Source organism: Apteryx rowi, unplaced genomic scaffold, assembly GCF_003343035.1.
Source record: "Apteryx rowi isolate R43461 unplaced genomic scaffold, aptRow1 scaffold_992, whole genome shotgun sequence".
Taxonomy (NCBI): Eukaryota; Metazoa; Chordata; class Aves; order Apterygiformes; family Apterygidae; genus Apteryx; species Apteryx rowi.
In genome coordinates this window covers 152,004-176,551 of record NW_020451307.1, presented here as the reverse complement: position 1 = coordinate 176,551, position 24,548 = coordinate 152,004, and the positions used below count along the sequence as shown (strand labels likewise).

Below are 24,548 nucleotides of genomic sequence, written 5' to 3'. Positions count from 1 at the left end.
TGTAGGGTGTGTGGGTCTTTACGATCTCACCACTCACTGTTGATGATCCAAGACACCAGTGCCAGCTGCCTTCCTTGTGTGTAGAGAACCCATATATTGTCTGACATCTTCCTTCTGTCTTCCAGCCCTGCAAATTCAACATCCACATCATGAGGACACAGACCTGTACTGCTGATGCCATTTTACTTCCATCTGTGTTGTGGGCAGGCCCTGCTGCTTTGACTGTGATGCTCACAGTGAGTGTAACCATGTCCTCTGTTCCTGCTGATCATCACAGTGTGCAGTTTGACCTAGTGTTCCCAGGTCTGCCAATGTTTCCTGAAAGCCTGAAGTGGCTTGTAGTAGAGAATGCTTTCATGGCCACCAGGCCTGCTATACACTCTACAGTTTAGGACAGCTCCCTGAGGACAGCAGAGAGCCTTTCCAAACTGAGTGCTACAAGAAGGTGGAAATTGAATGGCACTTACAAGTGACAACCAACACTATCTAGATAGTTACCTTTGCTTCCCCCATTCTCCAAGACAGAAGATACCAAGTTACTTTTCCCTTTTGTCAAGTTCTCTTCTTTTCTATCCTCTCTTCATACTTGCAGACAGCAAATTTCCTCATCTATTGCTATAACAGCATGCAGCAGAGTGGACATACTTTACAGGCTTGCCTAATATCACTTCTCATCAAAAAACTTCTTATATGAAAATAAATTTCTGACTCCATGTAGTCTGCCTAACCTAGACTCCTAAACTGTACCTAAGTGCCAGATGCTTGATAAAGCAATCCCTCTAGGGGGACTAAGGCCACTAGTTCTCACTAGTTTTTCACGTTTTCAGTAGAGGAACTAGGACATGGACCTGTATGCCCAAGTGAGTCATTTACCCTCTAAGAGATGTCGTCTGTGCCCTGGCTGTAGTTATATTTGACTCCCTCTGTGTGCCATCACAAGATGTGTCACTGGATTGATAATGTAAGACAGCAAGGTCTTTCAAATTCTCAGGCTTTGACTTGTGTGGAGGAAAAAGATTTATTCCTTGCTAAGCTGGGTGGCATGTATTTCTTGCAGACTCACAGAGACATCTTTGGGCAGATGTGTTTTTCTTGTATAGGAACACAGTGCAGCATGCATCTAACCTGGGGCATCTTGCAGGCCGTGCAGTATGGGGTCCCTGTATGGGGTACTCTGGCAAAGTCCTTGGGAGCTAAACTAAGAGATCAGTACAGGGGTATAGTCAAGGTAATCATTCACAGAATCACAGAAAGGTTGAGGTCAGAAGGGACCTCTAGAGATTATCTAGTCTGACCCCACTGCTCAAACAGGGTCACCCAGTGCACGTTGCCCAGGACCGTGTCCAGACAGCTTTTGGATATCTCCAAGAATAGATACTCCACAACCTCTCTGGGCAACCTGTTCCACTGCTCTGTTACCCTCATTTTTACAATATCAATCCATTTTTGTCTAAGATATGACAGATGGCTAACAGTGTAGTTTGTGAAGGAATTTTGCACTTCATGTGTCATTCAAGGTTCTCAGTACTTGCTCCCAGGCTTTGCAATACTCCCAAGAAATTCACTGATCTCCTTGAAATGTCCTGCCAATTACATTTTATTGCTTAATTATTTTGCATGCCTCCTATTAATTAGCCATGTCTAGTTTGTACATGTTTGTGCATTGCACTGACTGGACTATAACGTGCACATGCCTGAGTATTATGTAGCTTGATTAATGATGAGTTCTTCTTAAACACCAGCTTTGCTAGTAGAGAGATTGAGTGCAATTATCTGGGTGACCTAAATTGCTACATGAGCTGTGGCTGCTAAGAGATAGTGAATAAACGATGGCATTATGAAACCATGTTTTCTCTTGTGTAGCTAAAAATTGCTCCAGCCAAATAATACAGCTTCTAAGCTTGCTTTGGGGTGTGGTGAATCTGCCTATTTACAGTTTCTCACAGGAACCTAGTAAAGAATCCCTTTTCTGAAGGGCTGCTTGGCTGAATTATGTAAGGATTGGACAAGAACACCACCATCTTGCAGATGGAAACATTTGCTTGTTGAGTTTGCCCTCCACCACTGGACATTTTCTCAACTGTTTTATACTAAAGGCTTTACAATAACTGTTACGATGTACTCCAGGGACATGCAACCAGAGCATACCTGCTTTGCTATTCACAATGCCTGGCAGTTCTCAGCAGTGCCTGGCCTGCAGCATGGTGTTACTGGGGGCAGCAGCAGTGTGGCTGCAATGGGAGACCACTTCTGAAAGGGATATGAAAAACAGTGGCTCTTCCATTAAGATGGAATATACTATCTCTTAGAAAACAAACAAAAAAGAGACTGCTTCTAACATAGTAAGCAATCACTGTCTGACTTTGCACTCAGGTTTTGTACAGTCCTTGTTTTTCTTGTTTCCGGTGAGTGTATAGACAAAGCCCTTAACTGGTTAAGCAAAGTATCAATGAGTATAGTTAATTTTCAAAGCATCAAAAAAAGCATTTTGAGCTACTGAGGAGAGGATTTTTAAATGTCCCAGAAAGAATCAAACCTAAATCCTCAAAGACATTTAGATGCATAACTCCCTGTTGTGCCAAGGAAATGATGATTCTTTACTGGGCTAAGAGCACATCAAATCCTGCATGCCTTCAGAAGAGCAAGAAAAAAATTTTGAAGAGATCTGCCATAGATCAAGGAAGCTGTCATTCGAGTAATTGCAGAGTTGAAAAGTTGTATAAACTCTTTATTATGTGGATCATGGAGAAAACAGAAGGACAAACTAAAAGGGTGCATTTATTAGTAACCATAAAAAAAAAATTGAGACAGCGCCAATTTGTGTTTGTGTGTGCTCTTAGGTTCATGGCACCTCAATAATAGCAAAAAGAGCTGTCCTCAGAAGAGCACAATAAGGTAGGTCCCTAGTTTACGTGAATCTGGGCAATAGTTTTCACAAACGTGGCCAGCTACTGATCATGATTACATTTGCAGTGTCCAAACTAATGAGTCTGCAAAATTCAGTTTGACTCATGGAACCCTGAGAGCATCCCTGCAATACCAAATCCAACATTCTGCCATCTAGTCCTAGCTACTCATTATTGTCCTCTACAGAGAACAATTTTTATATTTGTTATTTTTCATTTTTCAAAGACCTAGGCCTAATTCTCCTTTTCCTGAAGTGACAGAGTGAGATTAGAAGCCTCATTGGCCATAGATTATGCTGTTAATTTTTAGAAAAAAATTCTCCAAATTGTCAACTTAAACCTTTCAAAATCATTGAAACTGTTTCAGTGTTTCTAGTATTTTGGTCTTGTACAAATTTAAATTTAAAACCATTTAAATTTAAAACCATTCAGATTCAGGATTTACTGAAATTCTATGGTGAAAATTTTCTTTTTCTAAGATGAAAATGTTCTTTTGCAATAGTTCTGAGATGAAAGTTTTGACATTCTTACCAATATGATGGATTCCATACCAATACTTAATAAACTTGTGATTTTTTAATATTTAAGAAGGATATAAATGCCATGAAGAGTTTATTTGCCCTTTCTCTTTGGCTTGTTGCCTAATTAGGAATGTGCCTCTAAACATCTTCCACATCAGCAAGCTTTGGTACTGCTGTTATGTAAACTCGTGTGGAAGAGGCTATACATATCCCTAACAATCATTATACAATATAATGATCGTTAAATCATTAATGCCTGTGAACTCCAGAACTGTTGTATTTGCAATATTTATTTTAATTGCTATCTAGATGGTGTTAATTATGGGAAATCCATGATAATATAATTAGTCTAACTATGGTCTTCTATCATGGTGGTGAAATTCTCTTAGGAAAGTCACTGAGGAATTCTGAAGGGAAATTGCTCCTAAATGTGCTAAGCAAACAACTGAATGGAAAGAGATGTGATAAAGTCATCATAAAATCATCAAGTAATGATTTAGAACATTAGCCGTGTTTTAAAAGCATCATCTATTTGCCTGTCTGCCCATCTATCTGTCTATTCTATCATGGTTCCATATGGCCACCCAAGAAATCACAAGTATTTCTGATTTTGGAGAAGGGAAGAGAGCCTGCATGTGGCTGAGGTTTATGTTTCAGGTTGTTTTTATTATTTTTAGATTTTATTAACTTTTTATTGGTTGAGAATTGAGGAATTAAATGAGGTATGTATGTTTCCAAACAGGTCTGCCAAAAAAAAAAAAAAAGTAAAAGGAAGAGAAATGTTAATGTATTTCATAATGCTGTTGTATACTGTGTATCCTAGAAGAATGAATCTTATTGAAAAGAGATAGGAAAGATTTGTCATTATGAACTGTGTTTTTATTGATTTTTAATTTTAAGCCAAGTTCAAATCCATACAATCATTTGGTGACATAATGTACTTTCCCTCCAGCACTGCTAATATGGAAACATCGAAAGAATAATGAAAGCTGGCTCAGGAATTTAAATATTGAGTACATGCTGAGCCTATATTTTCAAATATAGTATTTATAATTAGAAATACAGACCCAAATTATCAGAATTTTGGATTGCCAACTACAGGAGACAGATTATCAAAAAGGAAGAGTCCAGCATTTCTGTAAAACTGGCCTTCAGAGCTGTCTGAAGTTGGCCTTTCTCAATCATACCTATTAAAAAACTTTGCTTACTTTTGAAAATCTAGGTCCTACATTTGTATCCAGATAACAAAATAAGTGACCTCCTTTTTTTTCAGAACTGGAGAATGTTCACAGCGGTTAATGCCTGTCATGACAATTATCACTGAGTAATTGCTTAAGCTGCCCAACTATAGACTGAGATATCTAGCAGTGTTTTGAAAATGTTTGCTTTGTTTTGACTTGTGCTTGTTAACTTTTCTGTAGCTACCTGTCATTTCTTTGGATCTCTTAGAATACAAACTCTTTTTGCTGCAGGTATCCTTTTGGTTGATGTTTGTGTGGTGTCGAGCAGCATGGGCATTTTAGGGCGCGGGGTTACACAGCACCCGTGTGCTGGCATGGAGAGCACCACCCTACAGCCTGCGTGGCATTCGAGCTCTCTGGAGACATTTCCCACAGCACAAAGCCTTCTACTAGTAAGTAAGTGACTTACTGGTTGGTTTACACAAATATTGAAGCTTGTTCTGTTTACATGTTTGCATTTTGTCCTTCATAGTCTTTAATCTTTTTCAATTTAGTCAATTTTTCTTCCTCAGTAAATGTGTGCAATTCTAAATCCAATGATGTCAAACTACTGATCCATTTAGTGCAGTATCTAATCTTCACAAGTAACCAGTTCAGGAGACTTCAGAGAGAGAATTACATTTATACTAAAGAGAAAAGAGTCCTTACGTCTGAAGAGCTGAGAAAAGGAGCTGAAAAGCTATCAGCAAGCCACCGGTTAATTTTTATTAAACAATAATAAAAGATATTAGAGTCATTTTTAACAAGCTATTATTATTATAAGCCTCTATTTTAATAATAAAACAGACCATTATTCTCCCCCCAGCAAACCTCACATGATATAGCATCACATAAGTTAAAGGAATTTTTCCATTCCTTTGATCAGCGATTTCCTTTTGAAATATCTCCTCTCAGCTCTTTCTTTGATCACCTTTGACAGACTGCTACACTATGGAAGATCAGTGTGTTTAGAAGAGCAAGGAAAATATCAAGATACAGAAAATATGTATATGAAAAGCATATAAAGCCATACACCGTAGGCATGCCTCCAAAGCAGAAAGTCAAAATAAAAGATATATTTGCTAGTGCAAGGAAATGGCAGAAGCAAGCAAAACTGGCCAGTGTCTTTGTGATTCTGCAATTCATACTTTGCCTTGGGGTTTCAGCAAACAGCATCTGCATGAACCKTGCTGGCTAGGGATCAATAATATAGATTCCATCTGCAAACAGATGCAATCTCTGCCCCTTTATGGGAGGAGCAGCTAACACCTCAGGCAAATACAGCATATGACTTTCAGGTGCACCTAGCATAGTTCACGGAGAGTGTTGTGTAATGTGCAAACAGCTTTATTTTCATAATAAGCACAACGAAAAATCAAAGGGTAAGATATGAGGGGAAAAGACTTGGGGAAGGACAAATTTAGGAGCAAAGTATAAAATAATTGATTTTTAAATTGTTCATGAAATTCATGTAAATAAACTTTAAGAAATGTTAGCAGAAGGGTATCACTTGTCAGGAAGGATAATTGGGATGTATGAAACCCCTTAAGCTACCAAATCCAGCAGCAGGTCATCAGCTTCATTTTAAAGCATTTTATGGATTTTTATTTCCTAGCTGCTTTTATWTCAGCCTAATGTTGTCTGTGATTCCTTTTTTTTTTCATTTATTTTATTTTTTTCCCTTGTTTTTCTTTTTGTTTCTCTTTCAGAGATAACAAATTTTCCTTTTAGCATCAGCTTGTGATCAATCTCCCAATTTTGATGGGATTTTCATTTCTTTTTGCCTCAGTTTGCCACCTATGAAATAAAGATAGGATTGCTTAATTAATATTCAGGGGGGTGTTACAAGAGTTCCGAGATTAATATTTGTAAATGACCTGAGTGTTTTATAAAAGTAGCGATACAGCTATAGTCAGAGGACTTACACCTGTTAGAAAAAAATATAGCTAAAAGTGACATTGCCTTTACCTCCCTGTCTGCTGCAAATTGTATTTAACACGTTTTATCACTGTACATGTACATCACAAGACCTGTCTTTATTTTTCACTTGTTTCGACTATATTACAACTGTGAAAACTGCATACAAACTCAAACCCATGTTCCAAAGTGTCTTTCATTTAGTTACACATTAACTGCTGCAGTAGTTGTACATTCACATATTATGATATCATCCAAATTTTAAGTTAATATGAAAGCTTCCTTTTCAATTCATTACCACTGAAATGACCTGATTTATATATATATATATATGTATGTATGTATGTATGTATATGTATATCTTTTTCTGCAGAAAAATCAGGAAATCTTTATATAGCAAAAGAGTGACATCTCTAATTGCTTATAAGGTATTTGGCTGTCTGGAATGCTAACAAACATTAAACTTTGATTCTAATAGACTACAGAAAATATATGTATGTATTGTGGTTTCAAGATTAAGGGGGTACAGCTCCTGTACTCAGTAGTGCTAGTACAGAATGTTTTGCAAGATTAATGATATAATGTGAGCTTTCTAAAATTCTTGTCACAGTAGTTCTGGTCCTTACCTATAGCAGAAAAATAGTTACACTTTGGATGCACTTCAAACTATTTTTTCCTCCTTACAGTTCAAATGAACAAATAATAATTAATTTGGTTGAAATTATCCATGTAAAAAAATCTTTTTTTTTTCTAACTATGAAAATGAGCCTATTTCAATGACGTTTTCACTTGAAGTTAAAAGCTACAGCTCCTGTACTTGATTTTCCATTTTTCCTTGTGGGCCAGATTCTCTGGGCATACTACTTCCTCAGCTATGTACTGTGATGTTTTGTGCTGACCTGTGGTTGTTCTTTATGGCAAAATATATTCATTTTCATGGATTTGCATTTTTGGTAGAGAGTCAAAATTTTCTGGGGGAAAAATTATTCAGTACTTTTGTGTAAAGCATGAACTGAATAAAACTCAAGCTTCATTATGAAATATATTTGTTGGAAAAATTTTGACCAGTCTTACCATTCAGAAATCTAGTACAATAATGACTCACACATCCTTTCCCTACTGATTTTCAACACCTTTGCTACTGTTTTCCCAATCTGTTCTTTCCTCTTTCATTCTGAAAAACACAAAGGCAGTGGTAATCTATTCTTGCCTTGCTTTTCCTTTCCTGTCCAACAATTGCTTCATTTTTTTGGCTTAAGACCCAGTTCTTTTCTGAGACAGTAACACATGACTTGATCTTTCAGATTTGTCTTCTGTGTTGTGCCCTATCAAAGAGCTATACCAAATGTCACCACAGCTCAATTAGCACCACTTTGAACTGAGGGTTCAGAGTTTAAAATAACCTTAAGAAGGGAGACTGAAAACAATAGACAATGAGGACTTGTTACAGACAGCTGCATTCTCCAAAAGTTCACTGATATTCCAAAGGTATGTTTAACTTGTCTATTCCTAAAGAAGAAAGTACACATTTTACATTTTTCTCTACATATTAGTGTAGTACTGCCACGACACATTTCCTAAGCTCTGCCTAGCCGAGAGGTTTTTGAGTTCCTTTTCCACATGAAGATATTCTGTCAGGGTTGGCATTGCAGCATTTCTTCCTGGGAATTTTAGATTTGCAAAATTTTAGATTCACCAAACTGAAAAAGAACTGAAGTCTTCTCCCAGCCACATCTAGATGGGAATTTTCAGAAAAGGTAGCCATTCTGACCAAAGTGCTTTGTCTCAATAAAGGATAAACAAAATAATCACAACCTTTCCCTAAAAATCCCAGTAGGCATTTTAGCTTCAGACACATGATTAATTTGCAATTGCTTCACAAGTTACGAGCATCAGTTGAGGGTGGGATTGCTCCTGTCTAATTTTAGCCGGCAAAGGTTAGTAGTCTGGTCGAAGCTAGTCATCCAGTCCCCTCTGTAATCGGTTGTGAAATATCGGTAGCTCCAGAAGTGATTCATTCCTCCTCCCCAAATCTATCTGAAGAGGGATTCATTTATAAAACATGAGGAAAAACTTCACTGTGAGGGTGACAGAGCACTGGCACAGGTTGCCCAGAGAGGTTGTGGAGTCTCCTTCCTTGGAGATATTCAAAACCCGCCTGGATGCAATCCTGTGCAATGTGCTCTAGGTGACCCTGCTTGAGCAGGGGGGTTGGACTAGATGATCTCCAGAGGTCCCTTCCAACCTCAGCGATTCTGTGATTCTGTGATTCTGTGAGGGATGAGTCACTGACTGTAGCAGGAGCTGGGGCCATGAGCTGGGGCTAGAGGGTTAAAGCCAGATGAGATGTGCTGCTGCCGATACTGTTTGTGTTGGCCTGCCCAGCAACAAATCACCACACCTCCTCAGGGAATGGCCTGCGAGCAAGGCTTCATTGCCTCTCCTCAGGAGCGAGCTACGAGCACGCACTTGGGCAGGCACGGCAGCTCACCCGACAAGTGCTAGCAAGTTAAGTTGCCATGGCTTAGTCATGTGGCTGAGCCCTCAGTACCCGAATATGTTTGTAAAGCTGGTTCTGAGGCACTTTTGATAAAGAGAATTATAACTCTGGAAAGGTTGTGGGTGCTTTTCAAATGTTACACCATTTTGAATAGGTCAAGCTGTTACTAAATATATTACTAAACCCTCCTCTTGACTGCAGAATCAAGTGGATATATATATATATATATATATATAATATATATATATTATTATACAACTAATAACTAATAACTAATTAATTACTTAGTGAATTACACACAGAATCTTTGAGCCTGAAAAGCATAACATCATACAAAGGTAATGTCTAGTCCCTATGACTTACCTAAAATAATTTCTTCCATCAGTTGTTTTACCTTAGAAGACCATCGGGCTTGCATAGCATAGTGAAACTATCCTGATTATTTTTAATAAGATCCAAATAGTCCAGGTGACCATTCTCTTTATTCCTGAATAATTTTTCTTGCATCTTCCACACAATTGAAAATCACATCCTCACAGCTACAAACTGATTCTTCCCACAGTCTGGGAACTTTCCAATTCACCTTGTTCCTTGTGTTTTTAATTCTAGAGAATCCTTTACTGCTTTCATTTTCACTTCCTTGTTCAGCTATGCTGGCTTTGCTTTTACTTCTGATGGGTTTGTTACCACGTGGCACATTTCTCCCTGTGGAATACATCCATTCATGTTTGCATATTTTGTGTTTCCAGCCTGTCCTCTTCCTCGCCATTGCACTGTCCCATTTGCTTTTGCTCAGGACTGCCTGTGTTTACTTCCTGTGCTGATGGGATTTTTGATCGCTTTATGTTTCGTTCTTGATCATAGTGACAAAGTTGTAATCTGGACTGTTTAGATATCATCACTCTGTCTCCAGCTATGCCTCTGAGGTTAGTCGCAACAAACAGAAACACAGTTGAATGCTATGAAGGTTGCAGGAGATGAACATCATTTTCACGTTAATAATATTTCTCCTGGGTAAAGCTTTTGTTTTGCAGGCGTGCCCAGGACCTTATCATGCTACACGCTATACACATACAAGAAAAGATAGTACCTATCCGTGGCCAGACACACTGAAAACCAAAACTCCCATGCACCCCTCCTGCCTTCTCCAGGGAACCACAAACCTGGATGAATGCCAGAATGGAAGAAAAATATATTTTGGAGAAATGGTATCCTTCTCATTTTTGCCCAGATTCATGATCTGAATAGTCCTGAATGTTTGGATGTTTTTGATCTTAATCATAACTTTGTTTATAGATACAGGAGAATGTTTTCTTGGAAAGATTAAATGTGATTTCTTTCTCTCTCTCTCTCTTTCTTTCTTTCCTTTTTTTTTTTTGCTGATGGATACATAAAATAATGTTGAGTTAAAGTGGTAGAAGACAAGAACAGGAGTCTTTGGTCAGCATTTATTTTAATTTATTAATGAGCGAAATCATTTTAAGCTGGACCCAAGCTGGAAATATATATTTGCAATCTATATAGAAAGACAAATATAAAATTGTTTGAAATGGCGGAGCATTTACTTAGATGARAAGAAACCCTGTCCTCTTCCTTTAACTTACAGGTGTGTATTTTATTTACGCAGTTGGCATGTGCCTTGAAGCTGACACAGCTGCTCTGAGCAGATGAGCTATAGTGAGTGGTTTTAGAGCCCAGGTCAACCATGTCCTCTTCTTGGCAGGGCCTCCTTTCACAGCCGTCTCTACCCCTTATTCATCTCCTGCCGCATAGACAGCAATCCGAGAAGATGCCCAGAAAAGCTCCAACTAACTAAAGCAGGACTGGAGGTGGACAGGGTGTTTTCCTTTGCGCTTTGGCATATTTCAGAGGCTGGACCTGGCTGGTTACTGTGACACAGCTGACAGATGGCAACCGGCTAAACTGCAGAGCCTTTGCTTTGAGAGCAGGTTTGCATCCCTCAGCCTGCATAAATTCTTGCATCATTTCAGCTAAAATGCTTCAAAACTTTGTGTGGCCACTCTTATTCCAGCTGGTTTTCTGTTTAGCTGAAACCTGTGGCAAGCTGACTTGGACTAGACAGAGAGGGTTGCTGAAGTACAGTTGCACACATGGAGATTTGCAGCAGAACAGAATTGTTTTGAATCTATTTTGATTCACAAAGCAATTTAAACAGATTTGGATCCATACCTGTAGTTAAGTTATGCAGTCTCCTATGTGTCCAAACTGCAGACAGAATGTGAGTTATACTCTGTGGGGAATCATCCCTTTTGCAATTTACTACCTCAGACCTTGCCAGCTCTGCTAAACCTTTAGATGTGCTGTAAATGCATTTCTTAGGGTACTTTGAAGAAAGTGAGCTGATGTTTTGGAAGCCCTTTTCCATATTTGGTTCAATTAAATCTATGGATAAGTATTCAGAGTGTAGGATTTATATGTTTTGCACATGACAAAAAAAACCACAGAAAATATATCAAATTATATAACTTTGGGAATTAAACACTCCCCCAAATTCCTTTTCCTTATATTTCCTAGAATTCCATAGGAGGTGACAATTTTCTGTTACACTGTATTAATGTTTACAATGAAGAGATCTGCCATATTTTCCTGTGCACTGTGGATTAATCATCAAAGTTAGATTTTGGCATACACTGGCATTGGTTAGAGTGTTTTACATATGAGGACCATGGCTAATATTGGCCTCTGTCCTCAGGGAAGATGAGAGGCTCTTGTAATACAAAGCACATTGATTTGTTTTGTAAATTTGAACAGTAGGAGAATTTATTTGTGATGGTCTGAGAACAGATATAGGTAGCAAGAGAAGTGGCCATAAACAGGGATTTTAGATGAAATGGCTGTGGAAGAAAACCCTCCTGTTGAATACAATATAGTGAGACTTAGTATCAGCAAGCAGAGAAGCCATCCTCTTACCATCCCATCACTTTGTTTTCTCAGTGGTTTCAGAGGGTTATATGAATGCCTCACACTGGAGGAATGAGATGGCCTTGCTCACGCAACTGGAGTGTAGTACATTTAAATGATTTAAATAACTGTAAATAGAAGAAAATCAGAAACTCCAAACTATTACTCTTTTTTGGAAGATTACATTGAAGTTCTTCCAGGTGTCCTCCTGTGGGAAGGTGGCCAAATCCAGCCTGAGCAGGGAGAGGAGTTCCCACATCTGCAGCAGCAGTTGCACAGCTGTCCTCTAGGGCAAAATTTGAGATGAAACTTCTCAAGGTCTGCTCTTGAGGATTATGCAATTGTCAGACTTTGTATAGACATTAAATCCTTTTTTGTAATGGGAAGAAAGAAAGATATCTATTGGTGCTGCGGAGACAGCAGAAGGAGGCAGCTCTGAGGGAAGTGGAAAAGGCTAAGTGTGAATGATTTCTCAGTTCTGTTTACAGAGGAGGTTGGAGAGGTAAGTTCACAAAAATGTGAAAGCAGAAAGAATATTTCTAACAAACTAATGAAAATAAGAAAAGATTAGAAAGTCAGGTAGACTTAGCTCCATGTTAGCTGAGCGTCTCACTTTCCTTAAACCCAGTAGCTGSCCAGAGAATTAGCTCAGTTTGTGTTTGCAACTTAACCCAATAGACTAAGTTGCTATTTCATGTTTGTTGACTGTGGGTGTGATAAACTGCTTGCTTCTTAAATTTACTTTGCTGCAGAAATTAAATGTTGAGTGAGGGCTTGTCCCCAAGAAATGATGGGCAGGCTGCACCTTTCCTACAAGTTCAAGAGGTATGTTGGGTCCCATGCACGAGTGCTTCATGTCCATTTCTTTTTTTCAGTTTTGTTTCTGAAAAGCCTACACAATTTACTTTGACTGGCCTGATGTTCTTTTTTTATTTGGATGCACTGGAGTTCCTAGAAGGTTTAGACTATATTTCACCTTGAAAAAAAAATTGTTATATAGCATTTGTTTTTGCAGTAGCTGCACTCAGAGTTCTTCACAAAGTGTCAGATCACAGCTCTGAGAAACTTGTCATCTAAATGAGCTAAAATCAAGCCAAGGATGATGCTACTGGCAGGTATCAAAGAGTAAAAGAGAAAATAATAAAAAAAATCACACTATAAGTTACACAGAAAGAGCTATGTACATGAAAAAGGACTGGAGAGTTGGTCTCTAATATAGTAAATCCTCTGCTTAGCTATGCAGCTTATTTGTTCCTCATCTCTCTGTGTATTTAGTTTTTAGTTTGCTCGGGATAGGGACAGATAAAGGTTGAGCAGAAAGATTTAAATCTTAACTGGAAACATTATTCAGGAAAAAAGACTGTACAGGACGTAGTGCTTTGTGTAACATAATCACCCCATGACTGAGGTCGTTGAAAAAGTAAACACAGAAAGAGACTGTCAGAGCGGGCATGAGATGAGCAGTTCAAACTCCTGACTAACTATGCAAGTGTTTAAGACTTCTTGCTCACCAATGACAAAAATAGTGGTGTTGTAAGAAGAGGGTGAGTTAAGYGGAAGGAGTAACCCCAGCAATCTCCTTAGCTAGCTCACCTGTGCCAGCATCTTTATATGTGAGTCTAAATCTTGGCTCGGATCAGTTTGGCACTGTTTTAGTTTGATCATCACCTGATGAATAATCATGTGTTTTTGTGGGTAACTGTCAATGATTACTACCCTCTGGTTCTTGCTACAGCCTATGAAAAAAAACATAAAATTGGTGCTCCCATGGAGTGGTTGGTTGTTGAAGAAAACGGAAATCAAAACAATCAAAGCTCTTAGGTCTTTTTAATCATATTATCTGCTGAAACAACCCAACTTTCCTACAAAGTTGCAAACTAATTTTTATTTTATGTCCTTGCAAGAGTGAAATTTATTTCTGAGATGGATATTATGATTCATTTTGAGCTGGAGTTTGTTTTGTCTCTGTCACTCTTTGTTTGTCTGCTATATAGTGCAATTTTATTGTCAAGTGCAAATGCTCAAAATGCACAATATCTTTTGTCACAGAGACCTCCCTGGACTAAACTCATCCTATTTTCCAATGTTTCACTTAAGTCAATTGATTGCCCATTTAGTCCAGCAGAGATTTTTGCCCATGATAACTTAGCTATTTAATATTCAAAGCAAAACACAGAAAATCAAAACACAATCACATGCCCCCCTCAAAATGCCCCAAATTGAACAGCATTGTACTATTTATAAAACATATCTAAGATAAATATGGCTCAGTCACTAAAACCTCCCAATATTGCTTATTTGTCTGCCACTGACATAAAAAACACTTTGTCAAAAGCCCTTGTTAGTGCCATAAGGCGCCAACATCTACAAAACACCTGAAAAGATCTTTCTCCAGTCACTAAGTCTTTGCAGAATTTCTTTCCAAAACCCATTTACTACCCAGGGATGAATCAAAAGAGAAGGAGTGAATCAGTAAGCTGTGGAGTTTAAAGCTGTGGAGTTTAAAGGCTGTAAGTCTGTCTTGCTTACAGCAGACAGGCTAAGAACAGGAGCTTGCAAATCCTTATTTCTGGGAGAAATTCACTGGGCTTCATAAAATGCGGGATGAAAGCCCTATGTGAAAAAGGACTGCAGGAGGGGTCTTAATATAATAATTGTGTTCTTAAATGCTCAGCTGGGCTGTAGCCTGAGGATGTTTACTGGTTGTGACTTCTTCTTCATCCCTAGGGCAACAGCACCAGCCATGGCTTGCTGAGGGACACTCACCTGTATAGAAAGGGGGAGGCATAACTTGCCTCCCCTTTCCAGACTTGCTTTGTACCCTGCACAGGTGCAGATCAGCCAGGGTTTGTATGGGGAAGGCTTCTCATGAATGATAAAGTTGCTTTCAGTTTTTTGTGGAAGAGCTCAATTTGCACAGTGAGCATCAGTTAGCTCTACCTCCAGTTGCACTCAAATGTTTGTCAATGAAACACTTCTGTCTGAGCAGATTAGATCATACCAAAATGATAATTATGCAGCTGGAGTGTATTGGTCTCTGGTAAAAAAGCTCACCATATGGAACCATGATTTCTGCTGCTTTCTTCACAAAATACATGCACAGGAAATTATCCCTATCACATATATTGAATTCATCCTAGGGAATCTAGTCAAAAAAAGCTTGTTAATAAAATTCCTGAGATACATTTTTTCCAAACAGAACTTCAAACATGTTGTGGCCTTGGACACTGGCTGTGTTTGCCAGTGATGAATGTAGTATTGCCTGAAGCACTCTGTAGCTTCTGAAAGTGAGTAAAACCAAATATAATACTAAAGTTTGGAAAAAATTACTGCCCTTCATAAATAAACTGTATATCTTTTCGGTTGCATTCTGAAATGAAAATACTGAAATACTGTGAAACAACCCTAGCATCACCTTATTTCAAATTTATTGATACCAAAAGTTACCTTCAGTGCTATCCCCTTAAGGGATTCCCTGCTCTACTTCTTATCCAGGGGCCTTGATATGGTCCAGAGAAGTATTCACACTTTTAAGTGTTCACAGCCTAATAGCAGCCTCACTTGCAGAGAAACTAATTTGGTAATGAGATCCTGGCTTTAAAGTAATAGTACCCTAACGGAAACAGCAAAATAAAAGTATACATTTTCAAGAAAAAAACTATTAACTTCCAGTGTTGCATTTTTATTTATATGCATTCAATAATATACAGGTTCTTTTGTAGGAATATAAACATAGCAACTTAGAAACTTCCATACCAGATCTGACAAGTACTCGACTTAACAACATTCAAAAGAAGATGCAAAAAAACCCTCACAGTAGGCAATGACAGGACGACCTGCTCCCAGGAGAAAGTTTCTGCTTAATTTCCATCAATATGATGTTCGGCTGATTTCACAAAGCATGAGGACTTATATGCCTTAAAACATTAACACATGTTTTATAAAACAATCTGTACTTGTTACTTAGAGAGTCTTGTATATTAATATTTACAATATATTACAAGAATTACAGTCTCTATCCAATGCCTTTATTGCAGATAGTAGCTTCTAGGCCATAAACACCAGACTCTGTATCTTTCACCTGTTGTGCTACAGCCATGGACCTTGCCCCTTGTCACAGTAATAGTGCACTTTGAAACACTGGGGTATAAATAGCAGTTAGCACTGCACACTTGTACTCCATTTGACTATTTAAGTTTACACAGTTCTGGTTAAACAAAATCGTTCAGTTTATGACTTGTCTTCACCCTCAGCCCTGATTTTAGGTTTCCAAGAAGACTGATCCCAACTCGACTGACAAAGCTTTTGTTCATTCCACAACAGCCCATTTTACTTCAGCTTATCACAAAAGCTGAAAAAAAATCCCCTTCCAAATCACACGTCTTTTATAATGAAATAGAAAAAAAATATATGGCAATTGGCAGATAACGGATAACATTAACTTTTTTTTCTCATTTTGAGGGATATGACTGAAACACCCCAAAAGAGGAAGGAAAAGCCATTATATGTAACAGTAACAGGACCTGAGAGAAGTACAGTGTTCCCACTGCTTTGGAATAAGCACTGAAGATATCCATTCCCAAGATTTATGGAGAAAGAAGGATTGTTAGCTACTGTCTTCCTGGTATACTGGGAAAGGTAGGCTATTAGCTTATCCAGAAGATTTTTAAATAAAGGGAATGTATAGCTTATCAGGGAAAGATCTCAGAGAAGTCCATATCTTCTCTGAAATAAATAATACCTTGGAGAATTTGGTGTTCCTATCAAAGTTTGAACAAAGACAGGTAAATTTTGCCACCTGTCAGTGTGAAAAGTCACCACAGCATCATTAAACAGTTCATAAAGTTAGAAAGTGGGATTAAAAAAATCAGAACAAGGCCAATTCTGATTTCACTAACCTCTATCAAAAAATCTTCCCTGATTTTGAACAAGGCTGATGATGTGTATTTTCAGACAAATTAAATACCTTCCTTCCTACCATTTAAAACCCACTACCAATGCATCTTCCTAGCACTATCATCTTAACTTTCTAGAACTTCTGATAGAAAAAACAAGAAAGAAATGGGAGTTTGAAAATGAAACTAAAAATCTTCCCTGGAAACAAAGCAAAACAATTCTCTTCTGTTGTGGTGGGGCACCAATTTGTAAGGCAAAAGATTCTTCATGAAGGCCAAACTGTTTACAGTCATTCATATGTATTTTCAAGGAAAAGAAGTTGTTAACTTTTGACAAAAACATATAAATAATTATATGGTATAGTATCTTGCAAAATGAGCATGAAAAGAACAGATACAGCAGGTTATGTTCCTGACTAATAAATCTAGACTGTGTTCCTTAAAAACTGCACCTTAAGTGCATAAATCTTATCCTATTAGCAGCATTTTGAGATGCAGTTTTCCAAGAATCATTCTTTAATAATAACGTAACAAATACACATGGAAATTTAATTTAACAAAAATATCCCCATGTACTAGCTTCCCTCTAAGTCTGCAGAAGCTCAATAATGCAAACTACTTAGTTTTCTGCTAAGTGTAAAGCAGGCTCAACAATTATTTTATCTGGAAGTGTTATCTACCTACCTAGACAACTTCAGACATGTAGACCTTGATATAACACTAAAGCAATAAAGACAAATGCCCTGCATTTTCAAACAGTTACTGTAATTGACAACTAACTATCCAGTGACTGAAAAGCACATTGAAGACATATGTAAATTCAACCAGGCAACCTTGCTGTGAATTTAACTGATGTCAACTAAAACATTAGATAAGCACATAAAGGGCAAGTCTGTCAGTGCACAAAGTTTGTAGAATTTAAAATAGGAAATTGTTCTTCCTATGATTAATGTTTTATAGAACTGTTATGGTTCACTCCTGCCTTTCACAGACCTATTTACCAAGACTAACAAACATTTAAAAATGTATCTCTAGTGCTTATTTTACCTGTGCTTCCACCCTGATGTGCTGGCAGCTGTTTTGGGTCAGAACATGGCAAGCACTATTAGCTTAGCACTGGCTGTGTATAACCCTAGTGGAATGCGGAGAATGAAATCTCATTTTTCTGGACTCGTTACAGTACAGGTCTGACAGCCAGGTAAAGTCCAGCGCTGCAAACAGGACACTATATCCATGGTAACACAAAGTAAACTTTTCACCTCTGCAGCACTCTAAATTCTAGTCGTTGTTACTCCTTTGACTTCAGGGCAGCTATCACAGATTTGGCTTTCTGTTTGATTTCTTTTTGTGGTTTATAATATTTGCAAATAAATACTTTGATRTAAGGCAGTTTTTAGTAAGTAATGGCTGATTGGGGTAAATATCTGAGGCACAGACAGCAAATTCTTTAAGTAATTTGCAAAGGATCCATTCACTACACTTGATGATCCGAAGTACTTTTAGTCAGCTTTTAAAATATATTTAGCTTGTCCATTTCAAATGAAGTATTACTATTTTATTGATGATATTGAGTAAGTTGCTGTCTATACTTGGGGTCTTACCCCATCCAGACCTTTTTCTGGCATGGTTTTGACTGTGTCCTAGCATGCCTTCTTGCTTGCAACGCAGAGAGCACAGTGCTACTCCAGACCTATGCTAGGCAAGCGCAACCTTACATTGCCTGGGATGCAATTTGCTAATGTGATTCTGTAAGCCCATTACTCGCGCTGCAAAAAATTAAAGGTGTTAAATCGCAGGCTTCCAAATGCTGAAATAAAATCTGCTCTGGCAGCATCAGAGACACGTTGCCAACCAAGTCAAGGAGTCTGTGTAAATGTAAATTCTGCTATTCTGCAGCAATGTAATATCCATACAAAATCCTAATTTTGGACTACCTGTTTCTTGGAACTGTGCTCCTGAGCAAATTTTGGGCAGGGTTTTTAATGCTGTGCCTTCCCACTGGCTGAGCAAGCTGTGTGACTGAGTAGACTAGATGGATACAAGGTACTCTAATTTGGCTTGGACACTCTTAGAAAAACAGAGGCTTGGCAGGGATTTAGCTTGCAGCATGTTTGCCAAGTATCCCAGATAAAGCTGCCACATTAGTCCTCACCAGCCAGGCAAATAATGTCTAATGATGTCAGGCTAAGCCATGTTTAAACAGCCCTGGAAAGACAGTGCCTTCCAATGCCGGGTGGAGCCTGCCTGCCTGCAAGGAAACGCTTGACTCAGGGGTCATTGCTGCCTCATTCCCACTTTCTCCTCCCATCACTGCTGACAAATGCATCCCTGGAAAGAGATGGGTGCACAACGCAAACCTTCTGTCACATCCCCACACGACAACTGGGGGCAGTGATCTGCCACTGAATGTTACTGTCTATTGTAGATGCTGCCAAGCTTCGCTTTTCTGGGAACTTTCGTTTCCTGCTGTCCTGCTGTGGCAGAATTCCCAGCCTCCACTTCTTGTTGTGCTCTTGAACACCCCTGTGCTTGTGGCAAAGAGTGAGGCTGCCTGGGGACAGGGGAGAGGGAAGGAGGCAATAAGAAAATGCTAAACTTGGACAAAGTAGTCATGAGCCAGAAGAGGGAAGAGTTTCTTCCTGTATCTGGTGTTGTTCAACTTCCAAGTCAGGGATCCTAAAGAAAGAGAAAAAACCATCATTTATTATTTATCACATCAGACAGGCATAAGGTGATACTCTTAAACTTTTATTCAGTTGCTTATGGTTATTGCCAACATAATCAACTCCCTTCCCATGAGATTTCCACTTGAATAATGATCAATTGAATGGTTTTGAAACTCAAGACTGAATAATCTCGATTCAAATAAGGAAGCAGGATGTACAGTGGCTTCTTAGAGCCAAACAGGATTAACAACGAAAGGAGCCAATCAAAATGAACTCCAGAGGTGAATTTAGGCAACATCATGCAGTGAAACAGTAATGCCCATCTCACTGAGGACTTTAGTTTTTTGAAGCTCACAACCCATGCTCAGACTTTGCAGTAATCACTCTGATGAAACAAACGTGTTAGGGAACTTGATGCTTCAAGTAGCTGTTTTATTTACATAGTGCCCCACCAGCCCCAGAAGAATTCATGAAAAACTAAGCTGAGAGCATAAAATATTAATAGAATGATCACTGGCCCATAAAAACCCTGCAGTTTTGAAAAGGTGTTTTTCACGTAATGAATGCTGGATTTTAGAAAATAGCTCTCTGCTTCTTTTTACAAAAAAAAGTGCAACAATTTTCAAGCCTCTGTGTAAAATGAGGAGCCTTGAAGACTATGGCTCAAGAGCTCCAAAGAGACTACATCGCCTTGCATGCAGTGGGTTTCCTCGTAGTAGTCCCTGAGCACACGAGTCCACTGGCAATTAATAACAAGCAAGCAAACTAGATACAGCCAAATATGTGAATATAATAAAACCATTTAGATATCAAACTTGATGGCCCATTGTCAGATAAAGTGTAGCACTGAAAGAAAAAATTAGCATTTGGGTATACAAGAAACACAAATATCAGAACTACAGAACCCATCCTGAGATTGCAGGGTGATAAATCACTCTCAGCTTAAATTCTGCATTGTAACTGTAATATTTAACTAATGATAACTCTTGATCACTCTTGCCCTTTATTCTGGGCACTGGTATTTTTAGCCGACCTTTCTGGTTCTGTGGCCTAATGGGTAAGTATTTTCTTCATTTTCAGAAATTAAGCTGGAAATAATGATAGCTCTATTACTGAGATATATCTGCTGAGAGTCAGCCCTGGGATGTTTAAAATTAGGTTTATAATATGAACCTTAAGGATTAGCGTTTCCTAGACTGCCAAAAATAATGGTACCAAAGAACATTGCTGCCAGTGTAAAGCACTCCACATGTTCTACTGTGACTATATTTCAGTTTAAATGGTAGATTGCACCATGTCTAGGGTTGTAGAACAGCTAAGGGAAAAGCAACTCTAAAATATGTATTTCTAGATGTTAAAATTATTGCAGAATGACTGTACCTGTTGCTTGAATACAGTTGGTACTTACTTCATGGAAGTATTTTCACCACTCTGTTAGTCTATGTGCTATGAACAGCACCCTTTCTGAACTGCCATTTTGTCTTAGACATTCACCCAAAAAATGACACTGACTGAGCAGATGTGAAGTTACATCAGCCAGAATTTTGACTGTCCTAAAACAGCAGTGACAACCACAAACTCCTCCAGCCTGGTTCCTGCCACGTCTGGTCCTTTCCTGCTCCCCCAATGGGCAATGAAAGACCTTTTTCCTTTTTTTTTAAGGTTTGCTCTTAGGCTTACCAGCAGAGAGGACATTGGAGGGCCCAGTCAAGTAGACCCTGACTCTTTTTGGCTGTGGATTCAGACCAGGTGGTGAGGGCCGAGCAGCGGCTGATGTGCCTCTACAGCGCAAGCCGTGCGGCTGCTGTGGGGCTCAGTCCCAGGAAAAGCACCCTGGCCCTGCGGGAAGCCCCTTTCTTCCCTTTGCCTCTTCAGGCTCCAGATGTCCTGGGGTGGTCGCCGTCATCTCTTTTCTCAGCTGCAGTGCTGGACATCCCGAGCACCACGCAAATAAACAGGAAAGGGGCCCAAACCTGCTCTCCTGAGCGGGCTCCAGGTGGACACGCGCCGATGACTGCAGCTCTTGCGCGGGAATGCCACACGCTGGCAGGCACCTTCAGGAGCCAACATGCTTTTATTTTGTCTTTCTTCACCAAAGTGCAGTTGTTTTTGTCACGAGGCTCCTGCTTACAGCAGACGAAAGCAAGCGCTGCCTTCCACGTGCACCGTTTTGTCAGGCCGACAGCTGCGGGGAAGCTTCACAAACCGCCGCCTGCATCATTTCGTTTTGTGTATCACCCTTTCCTTTTATCACAGAAGGATGAGCAAGGAGAAATGATCAGCTCAGGAGAGCCCTTTCTTCTCTCTAACTTAATTTGGGAAAGGCTTTGTCACATAACAACACTTCTTTAAGCTGTCAGCCTAATACCTGACAAGCACTCTTATCTCGAATGGCTTGAAATGTGTGTGTAAAAATGTGTCTGTCTCCCTTCCTCCTCCCTCTACTCCCAGGAAGAAAATTGTCTCTTGAGAAATACCCAGATTTTAAAAGTGATACAAATATCATGTAATTTAAAATTATTTCAAGTAAGTAAATGGATTTTACATTATATAGATTAAAGGAATCAGGAATGACAGCCCCACATCCACGTAAGAAAGAGACTCAAGCATTACATTTCTCCATGTGCATAAGGCCCAAATTCACTATCAGCAACTGTATCTATACTAAATGATGTTCTTTTAATACACAGATTATGAACTGCCAGAAAATATACATGCAATCTTTCATATCAAGATTTATTCATGCAACTTTTAAATTCCACACTGTAAGCACGGTACTTACCAAAGAGCTTCATGTATTGGGAATACTAGAATATAGTTCTTTTCAGCAGATCAGATACAAAGGAAGCACTAGCACAGCCTTCATTAAAACCAGCAAATCAGCTTTTTCCTGGGCTAAATTTGGCCTACTTATTGGTGTGGAGTAATTGATCTCCAAACCTAGATGTCACACATTTGCATTATCTTTAGTTTAAAATAGTAAAGTATCTCTCTATACAGGGCAAACCACACAACTGATTTTCAGCTACCAGGGCCAAACCACACAGCAAAACCCACAAAACTTCTCCCACTTCAGAAGAGCAAGATCCACCAAAACCAAACAGGACAGAAAATTTAAAACCTGTAAAATGCTAGGTGGTCAGCTGCAGCAAACTTTTAGGGTCCAAGACAAAAGCCGTGGGGAAAATTGGTTGCTGGTGACACTGACTCAACTTTCCTGATAGTTCAGTGCACCTATGTATCAGCAAAAGAGGGGAACAGGGGGCGAGAGTGAGGAGGGAGAAGCTCTGACAGTACAGTATAAATCCAATGCACTCCTAAACATTAACAGTTTCAGTTCAGTCTGTTTTATCTAAGCCACCATAATTAAGGGTTGAATAATTTTCTAAGGTTTTCCTCACATTTAGTATAGCAGAAACTGGAGAAAACGAGCTATTTACAAAGCAAGGCTCTGCAAAGGGCAGACATCCCTCACAGACACTGACTCTGGTTTCACGTGGGGGGAGCTGATCAAAATCTGGCAAGCTGCACGCCTGTGCTGTTTGTTTGTATTTTGGCTTTTGCAATGCCCCAAAATTCTGCTTTGCAAAAATGCCATAGTGCAACAAGCAGTATGGAGAATACAGCTTCCTGCTGCCCTTCCTAACAGGACTAAAATAAACCCAGAAAAATCAAGTGCTCACTAAGAGAGACCAGACATATGCACACTGACCAGGCGAGGCTTTGCACGCACCTTGAGCTTACCGGGCTGCAGCGGCGTCATGCCAGCTCCCGGAGCGCCGGGTTGGCCTCCTTGGCTTTCTTGCAGGTGTACAGCCATTTGATTATCCGCGCGTTGCGCTCGATGACGGAGGTGCTGCTGGGGACCTGCTCCGTCAGCTCGTCCTCCAGCAGGCCGTCGTCCCCACTGTGCCTCGTGAAGTCGCTTTCGGACGTCGCCACGCTGATGCTGCGAACCTTGAAGGAGATGTTGTCGGAAACCGTGGAGAAGTTCTCCCTGCCGAGGTCCTCAACGACCTCCGGCTCGAGGCCGCAGTACTTGAAAAAGGTATCGAACTCGGAGAAGGACTTGGAGTAGCGGGAGCTGATGTCCGACTGGGAGCGATGGAGGCCTCTCCGCTTCACCTCCCTGCCCTCCTCAGAGGCGGGGGGCAGCTCCGAGGGTCTCTCGCGCTCCCGCACACCCGGGGCGCCCGCGGTCGCAGCGACGGTTCGCTCTGCTCCAGGGTCGCTTGGTTCGCGGGCATCGCGTCCTGCAGGGACCGGCTCTTTGCTCTCCATAATTACCCCGGGCATCTCGGGGGGGGCTAACTGCTTTTCCTTTGGGGGCCCTTGGAAGAGCCTCCGCACCAAGCTCCCTCGCGCGCCGTCCTGGCTGTGACCTCGCACAAACTCACATTTCTGGCGGTAAATCACCAGGGAGTCGGGCCGCATCTGCCTCCTGGGGGTGCTGCGGCGGGCTATGGGGGGGCCGCGCGGGAGCGGAGCATGGCAGGCACGCGCGGCCGCGGCCGGCTCCAGCCCCGGGGCGCCCGTCCCGCCGCCGCGCGCCCGGGCGGCGTTTTTGCTCTCCGCGGAGCAGCTCTCGCCGCTGCTCTCCGACGCAGAGCTGAGCGCGATGACGGGCTCCTGCTTGGTGCTGATTACCTGCTGGCTTTTCACATACTTGGCCTTATCAGCCGCCAGCCGCTCCACGGCGCTTTTCCTGCCCGGGGGGCCTGCCTCCAGCTGCTGCCGGAGGTACTCCGGCCCCTTGCGGAGCAGCCGCGCCGTCGGCGAGGAGTGGAAGTCCGAGATGGCGTGCATTCCCACTGCTCGGCAGATTTCCGTGGGCATAGCAGTCCCAGGTACGCTGATCCCGCTTCCAGCCCTGGGAGGGGGGGGTGGGGGAGAAAAAAAAGAGGCAAGAAAAAAAAGCAGAAGCAGGCTATGCTCCGGAGGCGGCAGCTGCTCCAGAGGCAGCGTCCGCTGCGTTTCCTCGCTGGTGACAGGCGGGCGCTG

At 40.4% G+C, this 24,548-nt stretch overlaps 1 protein-coding gene across 10 annotated transcripts; it reads right to left on the bottom strand.

Moving 5' to 3' along the window:
- Positions 1-15,652: 15,652 nt before the first annotated feature.
- On the bottom strand, positions 15,653-24,542 carry FAM110C (family with sequence similarity 110 member C). Of its 10 annotated transcripts, none has more exons than XR_003251859.1 (3): positions 23,281-24,542; positions 21,228-22,781; positions 15,653-19,557 (listed from the first exon to the last, which is right to left on the bottom strand). XR_003251859.1 is itself a non-coding variant. In XM_026055366.1 (2 exons), exon 1 carries the CDS (start codon positions 24,381-24,383, stop codon positions 23,307-23,309), a length of 1,077 nt encoding a protein of 358 aa, XP_025911151.1. In that variant the 5' UTR covers positions 24,384-24,542; the 3' UTR covers positions 15,653-22,781; positions 23,281-23,306. The 10 variants fall into 10 exon arrangements, 8 of the variants coding, with proteins under 8 accessions (XP_025911151.1, XP_025911153.1, XP_025911154.1 ...); XR_003251860.1 differs by having other exon boundaries at positions 15,653-21,791; positions 22,669-22,781; XM_026055366.1 differs by having other exon boundaries at positions 15,653-22,781.
- Between the last annotated feature and the right edge of the window lie 6 nt (positions 24,543-24,548).